Below are 13,439 nucleotides of genomic sequence, written 5' to 3' on the forward strand. Positions count from 1 at the left end.
TACAGAGAAGGAAATAGTATCTGAAAGAACCTTTTTTTTACGCCAAAAGAACCTTATAATTCCTTTTTAAAAGAAAAGGATCTTACATTAAACAAGAATGAACCACGAGGCGCCAACAACTCAACACCTCACGCTTTCTTCCGAGTGGATCGTTCACTAGCAGGGCATGCCAATTCGATGACGAAGGTTTTGTCAACCTGACTGATGGATTTAGTTAAAACAATGTGCAGATCCTTTGCCTATGTACGCGGCACAGGCAATCTGATTGATCGATTTGATTTATTATACTCAAAGAATTAGCTCAAACAATCTGATATATTGGGGGCAACATGCCAACCGTTTCTAACAGCCTTTTCTATCCACCTTCAAAGTTCCACATGATAGGCAAGGGCATTCATAAGCTTCTGCAAACCAACCAAAAAACAGGTCCAGAAGCACTTTGAGCCCAACTCTGTACAGCCAACATAACCAAATTCCACGATTACAGGATACATCATGCATCTCAGGGCAACACTAACAAGTAGTAATACTCTCACTCATCTTTCATGGCCGTCTCGTGCCTCCTTTTCTGTGCAACCTCTACAATCAGGGTCAGCAGTGCTTCGCATACCTGCGATGTGTCCGCCTGATCGCCAGGCTCTTCTTTTAGAGAGGAATACACCATCCATGCGTGGTCTAGCTTCCCCTCTGGCCGGACCACGACCGATCCAGGAACCTCAGCATCCTTTCTCGTCACAAGACCATCACTTTTCTCACCATACCTTGCCACCAGAAGTTGAGAGCATGCTGCCATTGCAGCTGAAAGTGGCATTACAACCGGTATCCTGGTGGAATTGCCATCAGCAGCAATCGGGAGCTCCAAGTGCGCAACATGAGAAAGCGCGGTGAGCACACTAGGAGTGACGCTTGCCTCGGTGTGGAATGATACGATGGGAACCTCCTGAGGCAATGGATGCTGTCGCAGGAATTCTTTCCTCCTTTCATAGGTCAGATCTTCTAGAGCCTGCAAATCACCCTGAAGATAACAAAACGAATAGAATCAAGAACATTATCACTCTCTATCAGGCAAGCTGGTTAGTGGCTGGAATGGTCAAGGCAAATACCTTAAGGACTTTGGATACCAAAATCTCCATGATTTTACGCAATCTGACATAGTCACCAAGCTGCCCCTCTCGCAGGACATCTGAAGCAACTGGGCTTCCTCCATATGGACTTTGAGCTAATACCAAACCTGCAACTTTGTCTTTCAGCTGTGGCCAGTAGAGGGAGAGGGCTGCAGCCGAATCTACACCGCCCTTACTATGACCGAGAAGTAGCACTCGTTTCCTTGATCCCCAGTATATTTCTTCTATGTATTCCTTTATCTCTCGCGCGTTTTTACTTACTGAAGACTGCAAGGTGTTTTTTCATGTATTTCTTAATTAAAACCAATATCGAGAAGCAAATTACAGGCTAATGTATGGGCACTGGGCAGTACCTCACTATGAATTTTGGCAATATGGCAAGCTAGACCCATCTTGGAGAAGTATGCCTTTGTCTTGACAAAGTAAAGTGGTCCATGGTTACTAAACAGACCTATAAAAATGTTAGCATAAAAAGTTGAAAATTGACAGCTCACAATAGGAGTGGTAACCGACTAACCTGGAACCAACAAGTAAACAACTGAATCAGGTAGCTTGTGCTCATTTTTTCTGAAGAGGAGTGAGATGGCCCACATGAGATATAATTCAGATTACATCTTTCATTAAAAGCATTTTTACAAATCATCTGCATTGATGTTCAGTTTGGTGCTTTTGCTGACCTCACAGAGTCCAAGATCTCCAAGAATCTGGCTGTCCCATCGTCAGTTGTAGGTAAGCTTTGATCCCTCTGGAGCCAGCTGATATCATCTGCCGAACCACGAACAGTTTTCCGTGCACGCTCTACAAGGCTGCACAAAATATCAAAGGAACATATTATTTTGTGAAAGACTATTATATCCACTAAAATTGATTCCCCCCCCCCCAAAAAAAAGAACGCATCTTAATGGCGTCTGTTTTCTACTCTCAGGTGCAGAGTTTAATCTTCAGTATGGGCAAGACACCCCAGCATAGCAAATTCTATGAGAAGTGCAGCTCTACATGTGTTGAGTCCTTAATGCATAGATTAGAACTTGCATATGAAGGAACAAAGCATAAAGATTCAAGAACAAACTGTACCCTTGAAACAGCGAAGCCCCATTATGAAAAACATGTGAAGGCACCATTTGACCTGTGTTTTCTTGAGAGGGGCTTCCACTGCAATCTGTCTGACCAAGGGATGAATTGGTGCCAGTAGACACTACGGAAGAGGTCTGAACAGAAAGCCTGTCTACTGCCGATGCAGGTGGCAGTGTTACTAACTCTTGATCCTCCTCAGATAGACCTGCATTAAGATAATAAACACAATCAATTTGTTAAAATGGAATTACCATAAGAGCCTAGGTTGCTTATGCAATTGACATAGAGAATCTGAATCATTTTTCTGAAGAAAGAAAAAGAACTAACTCACATAACCAGGTACAGGGAGGCACTGGGTTAGAAATGAAGCTGTCTGGGCAAGATAAGATGCAGCTTGATTTAAAGCGGGTACAGAGAGGAATAATTGTGAATCTTCAACCCTGTCAGCTGAGCAACTATCATCAACCTGTATTAATCAAGTAACTGTTAAAGAAAGAAATAACCAAAGAGATTAAGTACAACTACAGAACTTTTGCCTAATATGAAACTTTACATATAAAATCAGTGGGATTAGTTATTCTGTTAATGGTGGTCATGTTTGAAGCATTTATGAAATCACCAATTTAGGTGGGGTGCAATATTATAACATTGATAAATCTTTACACTTAAATATTTAAAAATTTGGTATTCGAATAACAGGGGTGCCAACGATAGTGAGTAGACATGATCAGTCACTATAATCACTTTAAGGTTTACATCATGAGCAACTGAAAAAAGAGGGTCATGGTTAGTTGGTTCATAGAGTGACAGAAAAGGGATAAGAGTTGAACAAAGTTATGGCAATACAGTGCATGTGATAACAGCAGGAAAAATTTGGAAATTCAACAAACCGTAGCAGACGTAGATGGCTCCCCCTGTGTTGAAGGTGATTCCCTCATGTTTGGTATGGTTATCCAGAGAAGAGAAATCTGCTAGCAATGCTCCCATTTGTCAGGACATTCAATGTGCAACCAAGCAATGAAGCTGCATAAGTAGAGTAACAGGAAAAATATGGTGGAGCTAGCGACAGATCAGAATGCTATGACAAAAAAGAACTGAGAAGGAAACACAACTGAAGAGCAAGTGATGAGGTCCTTTTAGAGCAAAGGAATACAAGTGCACAAGTAAGAAAAAGGTGATGCTTTATCGTGAAGAAGGAAAGGATTAAACGCATCTCCAATCAGCAAAGGCATCGGAGCTTCCAGCAGGTGCATACGTCAGAAGCCAATTTCTTTATTTTCTTTCTTGTGTTAAGATAACATAAAATAAAATAAAACGTCAGGGCGAAGCCTGTGCTGCAACCTAAGAAGAAGCAGGTTTCTCTGGATAAAGGAAAGCTGCAAATTCTTGCACGGATAGAATCAGACGACCTTATGGTGATGCGAGATGCTAAGTGCACTCGGAAACGAAACGAATCAGGAGATGAAGTATTGAAGGGAATCGATAGGTAAGAGATCCAACAATCTCAACCAAATTGAATACGACTGGAAAACGAAAGAATAAAAGGCAACATCTATCTATATATTTACCGGAATTCAGAGCGGTGGATGCCGCCAGGACACTATGGTGGATGGGAGGGGAGTCTTCGTCTTCCGAGTTCCGGCAGCCGCGTCTCGGCTTTCATCTCCCACGCCACGCCACGCCGCCCTTCTTTACTCTGCAGTTTTTCTTCCCCGTTCGTTATCTTCTTCTTTGATGTGGCTCGCTCTCAGTCTAGCGGTTTTTTCTTTTTTATATTTAAAAAAATTAAAATTTTAAAAATATATGTACGTTTTGGAAAATTTCAAAAATATACCCCGGTCGCCCTCCCATAGGGCGACAGGCCCAAAATGTAATTTTTTTTTTAAATTTGCAACGAAGTCCCTGGAAAAAAAAAAAGAGGGCCTGTCCCCCCCCCCGATGGGCGACAGGGGCCTGTCGCCCGTTGAGGGGGCGACAGGGGCCCGGGGGGGGGCGCACATGGCGTGTAGGCGCGGGGATGTCTGCCGCGCCCAGGCCACGTCTCAACTCTGAAGAGGAAAAGGTTGGCAATTTTCTGGCCGATCGGGGAAAAAAAACGTGGGTGTCACTGCGGATCCATGGAGCCTGTCACTGCGTTCAGACTGTTCGTGCTTTTGTCAGGTAATGATCTGTGATGGGGATTGGAGCCTGTCACTGCTGGATCTGCATGTCTCTTCCTCCTGAGGATATTGTTTAGATCACAAATTTTACACCCAAACACCCAAATTCATCACATTGAATGTTTGGACACATACATAAAGTACTAAATAAAATTTAATTGTAATTTTTTTGCACGGATGGATTGTAAATCGCGAATACAGACGAAACAAAGGAATACCGGCGAATACATAAGTGATAAATAATAATATTTCATTACATACCGGTCACACCAATCGTGGTGTATAGAGATCGCCTCGCCGGGTGGACGAGGACGTAGCACCTCTAGGGCTCGGTGCTCAACAGCTGCAAAGTAAGACCTGTGGCTCGATTCGATCACTGGGTCTAGCAAGGAGTCCATCTCCATACCTGCATTCAAAAATATACGAGAACACATAGGTAAATATATATTTCATACAAACTGGACACATAAATACAATAATACTTCATTACATACCTGCAATATTTCATTACTACATATTACAAATAATGAAATACAATTGTGGATCATGACACCGAATGCCTTCCACGAGCAATTCTCGCCGATGCTCGTCTGAACGTAGGAGGTGCTCCATCTCTGGGATTTCCGGAAGGACCGACGTCAGCAGCATCGTGAAGTGCATTCTGAGGACACTTCTTGTAGTTGTGACTCAATGCTCCACATTGGCTGCAATGCTTTTGTGCCTTTGCCTTTCTTAGTGGCTGGATCAGGAATAAACATCTTATTCTCATTATCCTGAGTGAAAGGCCCCACAATTCCAATCCCGTATACCTCATGTCCCCAGGTGGATACAGCTGCTTCCTTGCTGAAGTACGGTGAAACAAATAGTCCTGGCTGCAACGCAGACTCTGCACATGCCGCAATGAGATGGGAGCATGGCATATGCAATAACTTAGGCTTCATACAGGAGCAGAAGGCATGAGAAGACTCGCGATTTACAATCCATCCGTGCAAAAAAATTATAATTAAATTTTATTTAGTACTTTATGTATGTGTCCAAACATTCAATGTGATGAATTTGAGTGTTTGGGTGTAAAATTTGTGATCTAAACAATATCCTCAGGAGGAAGAGACATGCAGATCCAGCAGTGACAGGCTCCAATCCCCATCACAGATCATTACCTGACAAAAGCACGAACAGTCTGAACGCAGTGACAGGCTCCATGGATCCGCAGTGACACCCACGTTTTTTTGTTTCCCCGGTCGGCCAGAAAATTGCCAACCTTTTCCTCTTCAGAGTTGAGACGTGGCCTGGGCGCGGCAGACATCCCCGCGCCTACACGCCATGTGCGCCCCTCCCCCCAGGGCCCCTGTCGCCCCCTCAACGGGCGACAGGCCCCTGTCGCCCCAGGGGTGGGCGACAGGCCCCTGTCGCCTATCGGGGGGGGGGGGGGCGACAGGCCCTTTTTTTTTTCTCCAGGAACTTCGTTGCAAATTTAAAGAAAAAAATTACACTTTGGGCCTATCGCCCTATGGGAGGGCGACCGGGGTATATTTTTGAAATTTTCCAAAACGGACATATATTTTTGAAATTTTAATTTTTTTTAAATATAAAAAAGAAAAAACCGCCTCAGTCTAGTCATCTGATGGGCCATGGACCATCACTGTATCGCTGGGCTGAAAATATTAGCCCTGCGGCCGGCAGTCCCACGGGCTTTCTTTTTCTCACGTCAGTAGAGATGCACATACGAGTAATATCATTACACAGTATAATAAAACAAAGCAACACGCATGGCATTTTCAAACCCCAAAGGATTCCTAGCTAGATTCTTCTCCTGTCCTCTGGTAATGCAGGGAACACCTTATCATACACTAAGATACAATGTATACTAAGTGATGTGATACACAGTGGTCAGTGCTGAGCACGCCCATTCCTTTCCCAGCATGAGCAACACAAAGATTCAGTAATCATCCCTTCATCACATCAAATTCAGCTCACACACTAGCATCCCTGCATTTACAACTGCACCTTTCCTCCGCAGTTTCATATCACCATTGCTTGTCGGCTTCCACCTCTACTTCTTCCTTTTCGTACTCAGAGCCAGAACCTTCCATGTCTTCAAAAGGATCCTCATCGTTGCTACCATCATCCTCATCCTCTGACAATTCTTCAGGATAATCAAAAAGTGGATTGTCTTCCGCTGCATGTTATGAGATGGAAAAGTTAAGCTAACTAGAATAACCAAGGACCTCAATTCTCTCACTGATCAAATATGTCAGCAAAATGATTGTACGATTACCATTTGAATCATCTGTTTCATAGGGGTAGTCATCATCATAGCATTCATCTTCGTCATCATCCACTTGTAACCTAACACTCAAAGATTGTTTAGAAGACACTCTTAGGGGAATGGAACAGAGGTGCCCCTTGCGATTCGTATTTACCGTGGATATGAAGCTGCTGACATATCCTCCATGTTTGTATCATCCACCTCCTTGACAGTATAGATGTCATAAACTTCTGAATCTGCTCATCAGAAAATTTATACTCATCAAAACCAGCGCTGGAGCTAAACTGTTCACCTTAACTATTTCAGCGTCAGCACTATTACAGGTTGAAATTCTTTTGTTACTAATGAAAGCAGCAAGAAAGTATCCACTACTGTTGAGATCATCTCAAGGCAAGAAGCTGGCATACCTTCTGATTGCGCCAATGAAATAATATCTGACTCGATTTCCACAGCAGCTGATGGCAAGTACTCCCGTATAAGTGGAAGAAAGTTGCATAGAACAGCACCCTCTTCGAAAGAAGTGATCCTGCTGGGACTACAGTGAGACAAATTACAATAGTACAACTCCAAATTAAAAGAACTGGTAAATAGTTAGAAAGCAACACTTGCCGTGGTTCTGCTGGATTCTTCTCTTCATCCGGATCTACTTGGACAGCATCATAAAGATGGCATATTTCTCTCAGTGATTCATCAGCTTCATCCTTTTCTCCTTTCCGACTCTTCCATATTTGTGCAAAGCGGGCATTTCTTCCCAAATCCTGTATGGTCAATGAACAAAACCATGCATAAGAATGCCCAAAGCAGAGCACCATGCAGTTTAAGAAAATAAAGTACTTGATCGCAGTTTTCTAGTTTCAGGAAAACTAAGGAATAGCACGGCTTCATGAAACTGACACATATAAAGAAACACGCAAAGGCCCATGCTACAGCAACTCCAGGGACTAGCCCTACTTAGCTAAAAGAGAATAAATTAGTACAAATAGGTCCTTGAGAATTATATACTTGTAACATACAACTATCAAATATTACTCAACACAACTAGTCAATCGCACATTTGCGTATATCCCTATTGGTCTAAGCCTGTGCACTTGGAACTATCAAATATGCCACTCTCAAAGAACCAAATGATCTTGTCGAAATAAGAAAGGAACCAAATGACCACATTGCTCAACACAAGTAGTGTCCAGAAACAGGGTTTGGCAGTGTACACCATAGAATCATTTATTTAGTCCACAAGCTTTGTAGCTGTAAGTCTGCATAGCTAGCTTGCCATGTGCTTGTGGCAAGGGTGTCCAGAGTCTAACTCCCAACCGATAAGCACATCTGATGTGCACAGTGTAATTACATGAACCACTAGATTCCTCCTGTAGTTAATTCTGTGCTTGATTCGCCATTGTAACTTGGACCGATCTTTCTATCTTTTAATACAACGACGCGCAGTTCTCCTGCGTGTTCAAGAAAAAAATATTATGTGCTTGATTTCTGGCACATTTCATGATCTACACCATGCATCAAACTCATTGCCTCATTAGTATTCATACACACTTGAGAATCAAGAACTGACTGCAGTGAGAAGGATGTGCGTACGGCGTACCTCATGCCTTTGCCTGGCTGCTGACCGCAGCTGGTCTGGTTTCTGTTGGCACAAGAAGGGTCCTTTTTAGAATTCCACCAACTAAAATTCATATAGACAGCTATAGATATGGAAACACTATTTCCCAGATTGTAAATGCGGACTGACAGCCATGTTCAAGGGAAATACTAAACGCTTCGATTAACTCATGGCCCTTGTGAGATCCAGCGGAAACAAAAATTAACGCGGTAGACAGTAGCACAAAGTTTCTCTTACTTTGTCTTGCTTGATTCTGTCATTCCACTCCTTCGTCTTGCTCTTTATCTCTTTGGTATCTGAGTCAGCAAGCTACAAAAACAAATAGAACTGTTTACCAAAAAAAAAAACCTCACATGCGTGTATAGAACAAGTATTGTCAATCCATCATGTAGCCATGTTTTAATCTGCAACTGAAACTGAGACCTCTTTTCCATGCAAGCGAACATTTAAAGTACAAATGTCAACATTTCTTTTATTTCAAAGAAGCTGTTCATTCACAGTACTTGAACATCAAAACGGCATTCGAGATGTGATGAAGATTCAAAGCCATCTCTATACAACCCTCAGCAAAGAAAAATACCAAGAGGTCATATGAAGGAGTAGTTGAATACTAACGACAAATGAAACATCAAGCAAAATTTAAACATGAGCCAAGAAAGAGCTATGCCATCCAGAGATGCCAAATCTGGATGCCAAACCAGTTTAACAAGAACATAAAATAAATGGAAAAGAATAGGAATATTACCAAAAGAGAGTGCAAAACATCTTCAACGGCTCGAGAATGATGCACTGTCTCTATGTGTTGAACAAGAAGCTTCTTAACCCGTGGTTGTTCCTCTGAAGCTGTGGGCATACGGCAAGACAGTAAGACTAGTACTACTACTATAATTCTTCGTCTAGGCGAGGAGGATTTGGTATTATATTATGTAGGACCCTATTATGTATACAGTATCGACGTAGGGCGACAAAGTTGTTTTGGCAAAGCACCATGGCGTCAAGGTTCCATTCTGTTTGGTCCGTACCTTTAGCACTGGATGAGGAAGAGGATGGTTCGGAGATGGAGAGGCTGGAGAAATCGAGCATCGCCTTCTTGGATGGCCTTTCATTAATATCTAGCCCTGATAGAGCAAACATTTTTTTGTGTGAAAACCTCTCCTTTTATCGAGTAGAAATTCAAGAACGAAGGGGACGGGGCAATGAGAAAGGAAGATAGAAGGGGAGCTCACAGAAAGCGTCCGGGCGGGTTTGCGAGGGCTTGCGCTTGACCCGGACGACGATGGGCTTCTCCCTCGCCGCCGCAGGCTCCGAGGTGGAGGCTTCGCCGGCGGGCGCCGCCGCAGCCGCCATGACCGGCGGTTGGGTCGTAGGGTTAACAAGGCGGCGCCCCGGAAGGACGAGTGGTCTGGTGGTCCCTCCTGTATTGGGTAGCGGGGCTCTTTTTCACGGCTCCGGCTCTTAAAAAATAGCTCCGGCTCCAGAGGTGGAGTGACTTCTTTGATGAAACTGGAGCCGTTTTAGAAAATATTTGGTAAAACAACTTCACTTGTTAGATTGAGGTTGTAAAAAGTCTAAATTACCCTTTTATTTTTTTCTTGTTTCCTTTTCTTTCTTTTTCTCTCTTCTTTTCTTTTCCCCTTTTTTCTTCCCTCCCCTTATCCAGTCGCCCGTCTCCTTCCCAATCGCCCAAACCCGCCGCCTCCTCCATCGCTTCTGCTCCCCACAGGCCGCACAGACAGGCCGCCGCCGGCCACCTCCTTCGTGCAGCCGCCGCCGGCCACATCTTTCGCAGATCGGGCCGCCGCCGGCCACCTCCTCCGTCCGATGCGGCCGACGCCTCGTGTCGGCCTGGGCGTCACTGCGTCCTCCGCCTCCTCGTCCTGCTCCGGCGGCGGCGGGGGATCTCCGGGGCCACACCCGCGTTGCGGCTCGGGCTGTCGGGGCCGGCCACCTCCTCCCCGCAGATCGCGCCGCCGAGGACCGCCTCCTACCCGCGACCACCACCGGCATACGTCAAGGGGCGGAGCTCGGCCACCACAGTGCTGCGTGCGGGGGCAAAAGAGGCAGCGGCTCCACGGAGCCGGACGAAGCCACGGTTTTGGGGCTTCTCCTCTCCAGCGTAAGCCGGTGCCGAAACCACCGTTTGTCAGGGCTCCGGCCGGAGCCGCTCGTGGAGCCCTGCCAAACAGGGCCTTAGCATTCTTGCGCACGGTATCTGACGGACGAGGAGAGCAGGAGCATGGTCGGTCGCCGCTCGCCGGAGTCCAGTCCGTCTCCAGTCCTATGGCTACTGGCCGGCCGGCCCCGGCGCGCGGCGGCTCCGCCCCGACCGAACCCGGGTGGCCTCGCCGCAGCGGCCCCGGCGCGCGGCTGCACACCGACGCGCGGCGCCCAGCCCGTCCTTGCCCCGACGCGCGGCGGCCACGGCGCGCAGCGCACAGCCCAGCCCGCTCCTGCTCGGCGCGCGGCCGCCCCTGCCCCGGCGTGCGGCGGCCCCGGCGCACGGCCACACGCCTGGCCGGGCGGCTCCAGGCGGGGACGGGGCCAGGCGGTGCCCTCCAGTCGGCTCCAGGTGGGGATGGGGCCAGGCGGCGCCGCCGGTCTCGCTGCTCGGAGGGGGATGGGGCGGTGGCGCAGGAGGTGCTGGGCGGCGGCGCACGGGATGGGGAGGAGGCGGGAATGGAAGCGGGGCAGGGCGCAACAGGCTGGGAAAAAAAAATAAAGGGCCACTCCCACTTGTGATATTGTCTTTTCCGCACCTCAGTCCCACCTGTCAGATCTTCTTTACCATTAACTTCTAACAGAAGGCCATATGGATCACAGAAAAAAAACACAAGGATATACAAATACGATCAAATTTTTTAGAGATATAAAAGTCGGTACTACGTAAAAAAAACTCCCAACACCAACACCGATCCTTTCAAAAAAAAACACCAACACTGATGGATGGAAGGATTGTTTGGAGAGATTCCCTCGACGCCCCCAACCCAAAATCCTAAATAAAGAGGAGCGGAAGATTGAATTCTTATCCACGCAGCATCTTATTCTTATCTAAGCTATCTATCATGGATCTGCCGCTCACGTACGTGTCTATGCAGCGGTGGCAAGCCCAAACCACCAGTAAGCCTTCTCCTTCTCCTCCCCTGTCTTCCTTGGCATCCACGCAGCATCTTATTCTTATCTAAGCTATCTATCATGTGATTCACTCGTTAAGTTACTTGAACACCGCCCTTCTGTTCTCCTCTTGTTGTGTTGCGATGTGAATTTGTTCATAAAAAAAACACTAGGAGGAGATTTCGATCCCACGGTATATTGATCTCAATGGCGGATGGTTTCCACCGTCTTACTCCTCCTGGCTTGAACTAGATTAAAGAGAGTCGGTGTAGATTGGAATGCGCTTGAAAAATAGTATGATCAATTGTAGCTTCCACCTTGAACTGAAAAAAAAACTTGGTCTTTTCTTTTTTTTGGAAAACAAAATGGTACTGTAGCATCGTTGCATAAAATTGGCAAAAGAAAATTTGGTTTTATATATCCGTGTGTTGGTGTGCTTGGCTTCGTTCTTCTGTTCCCCTTTATTTTTGTTATTCGTAGTAACTCAAGAATGCATGACGTGTTGCAGATGGATTGATCACTTCACCTTGAAAAGGAAAGGACTCACCTTGCCAACAAGACAATGATTCTCAGGGTGATGAAATAGAGACATACTCAGGACCCAGCCTTCCAGAGGTACAAAATAATAATGCAAGACTTACTTGAAGTAAAGTATCACAATTGCTGCTTAAATTGTACTGATAGATGGGCCCATGCTTGCTAAATACAAGTTTATGAACATAAACTTTTAAATATACATATATATGTAGTCTCCTATAGACCTAATATGCAGATAAGCTTTACTTTTTCATCCCCAGTTATAAAACACCAAGATCGTCCCATATAGAGCTTGCTCTTAAATATAGTAATGTTGCAACAATTTCCAAATCTCCGATTTAATCATTTGTTTGAATCGGGAGGCTCTAAAGTTACGACCAATGACAAGCACTTGCTGTGAATCTTCATTTTTCCTTCACCTTCCTTTAAACACAGTTCAGAAAAATGGTTGTTTTCTGTATCGGTCAGAAACTGTAAGCCTTAGACGGAATCAATATTTTCTACTTTCCACACAGACCAACAAATGTTATATGTTATGTGCGTCTCAATTCTCACCATTGCAGACAATACAATGTGACAATTCATGATGTACGATTGCACTCTTTTATCTGGTATGCTCAATCTATTATCTAGTCATTTCGTTACTGTGGTTTATGCACGTGTGTTGCACTGTACATGTCCAACTGACTCTATTGCATCCAAATTCAGAGAAACCAATATATTTAGGTACTGCATGGCTAATTCAGGTTGTAACATAATTATTTAGTTAAAAATTGAAATTCGTAGTGTCTAATCAGCTCTGCCTACTGAAAGTGTTCTTTAACTATCCACCCAACAACATTTTGTGCAATCATATATAGCACCTGAGTTACAGCTTTTCTCCATGGTAATAATTTGCCTTTTTTACAGTTCTTAAATTGAACTCCTCTCCCATGGTTTGCATGCAGGACATCTGGCATCATGTACATTCTCTGATGAAAATGAGAGATGCTGCCCGAGCTGCTCGTGTGTCTCGTTCCTTAGGAGCGTGAGTATCACAGGGCTCAGCAATGCGAAGAGCTTGGTTGAGTTGACATGCCACGTTCTCAAGAGTATAATCTCACTCGAGTGCTTGACATTGGAGGCCCTCAGAGTTGTTTCAGGTGCTCTGATCCTGCCAACAAATCTGGTAGGTAATAGCTGAGGATATTCTCATGGAAGGTCACAGAGCAGTCATGGCTATCAGAAAGTATATCGAACCTAGGGTCCCCGCCACAGTGAAGCTACATGTTTTGGAGCCATGCAGCTGCCATGCTGTATGAACTTTGAATTTTGATTGATGCCATGTCTATATCATAACTAGTAGGCGTTCAGTTGTGTATGTTTATAAAATTAAACCAGCCATGCAGCGCTTGCACTTGTGGTTTTTTTTTTTGAGTCACGCTTGCACTTGTGGTGTGATGCTGTCTCCTGGGCTGGCTTTGGGGGAAATAGTTGAGGAGGCGAATGAATAGATAGTTCTGTTGTTGGGCTCGGGCAGTAGGAAGGAAATGGCGACCACCACTCCATCTCCA

General features: G+C 45.1%; 2 protein-coding genes across 6 annotated transcripts; both read right to left on the bottom strand.

The window, feature by feature from the left end:
- Nucleotides 1-296: 296 nt before the first annotated feature.
- Nucleotides 297-3,937, bottom strand: LOC120696520. Of its 4 annotated transcripts, none has more exons than XM_039979449.1 (9): nt 3,767-3,937; nt 3,089-3,166; nt 2,526-2,664; nt 2,199-2,403; nt 1,802-1,930; nt 1,642-1,691; nt 1,478-1,575; nt 1,104-1,391; nt 297-1,015 (listed from the first exon to the last, which is right to left on the bottom strand). In XM_039979449.1, exons 2-9 carry the CDS (start codon nt 3,134-3,136, stop codon nt 533-535), a joined length of 1,440 nt encoding a protein of 479 aa, XP_039835383.1. In that variant the 5' UTR covers nt 3,137-3,166; nt 3,767-3,937; the 3' UTR covers nt 297-532. The 4 variants fall into 4 exon arrangements, with proteins under 4 accessions (XP_039835383.1, XP_039835387.1, XP_039835385.1 ...); XM_039979453.1 differs by having other exon boundaries at nt 3,089-3,169; XM_039979451.1 differs by having other exon boundaries at nt 3,089-3,221.
- A 2,144-nt stretch (nt 3,938-6,081) lies between these two features.
- On the bottom strand, nt 6,082-9,780 carry LOC120696521 (RNA-directed DNA methylation 4-like). Of its 2 annotated transcripts, none has more exons than XM_039979454.1 (10): nt 9,465-9,780; nt 9,261-9,356; nt 8,984-9,081; nt 8,476-8,547; nt 8,221-8,262; nt 7,236-7,384; nt 7,034-7,161; nt 6,781-6,862; nt 6,636-6,706; nt 6,082-6,536 (listed from the first exon to the last, which is right to left on the bottom strand). In XM_039979454.1, exons 1-10 carry the CDS (start codon nt 9,583-9,585, stop codon nt 6,385-6,387), a joined length of 1,011 nt encoding a protein of 336 aa, XP_039835388.1. In that variant the 5' UTR covers nt 9,586-9,780; the 3' UTR covers nt 6,082-6,384. The 2 variants fall into 2 exon arrangements, with proteins under 2 accessions (XP_039835388.1, XP_039835389.1); XM_039979455.1 differs by having other exon boundaries at nt 7,034-7,152; nt 9,465-9,759.
- Nucleotides 9,781-13,439: the final 3,659 nt, after the last annotated feature.

This window comes from Panicum virgatum, chromosome 3K (genome assembly GCF_016808335.1).
Source record: "Panicum virgatum strain AP13 chromosome 3K, P.virgatum_v5, whole genome shotgun sequence".
NCBI lineage: Eukaryota > Viridiplantae > Streptophyta > Magnoliopsida > Poales > Poaceae > Panicum > Panicum virgatum.

Coding starts and splice junctions, on each gene's coding strand:
- LOC120696521 (XM_039979454.1), bottom strand. CDS start 9,585: ATGGCGGCTGCGGCGGCGCCCGCCGGCGAAGCCTCCACCTCGGAGCCT. Junction 9,357..9,464: donor AACCCGCCCGGACGCTTTCT/GTGAGCTCCCCT, acceptor TTGCTCTATCAG/GGCTAGATATTAATGAAAGG. Junction 8,263..8,475: donor ACAGAATCAAGCAAGACAAA/GTAAGAGAAACT, acceptor TTGTGCCAACAG/AAACCAGACCAGCTGCGGTC.
- LOC120696520 (XM_039979449.1), bottom strand. CDS start 3,136: ATGAGGGAATCACCTTCAACACAGGGGGAGCCATCTACGTCTGCTACG. Junction 1,692..1,801: donor GAGATCTTGGACTCTGTGAG/GTCAGCAAAAGC, acceptor ACTCCTCTTCAG/AAAAAATGAGCACAAGCTAC. Junction 1,392..1,477: donor TTGCCAAAATTCATAGTGAG/GTACTGCCCAGT, acceptor AACACCTTGCAG/TCTTCAGTAAGTAAAAACGC.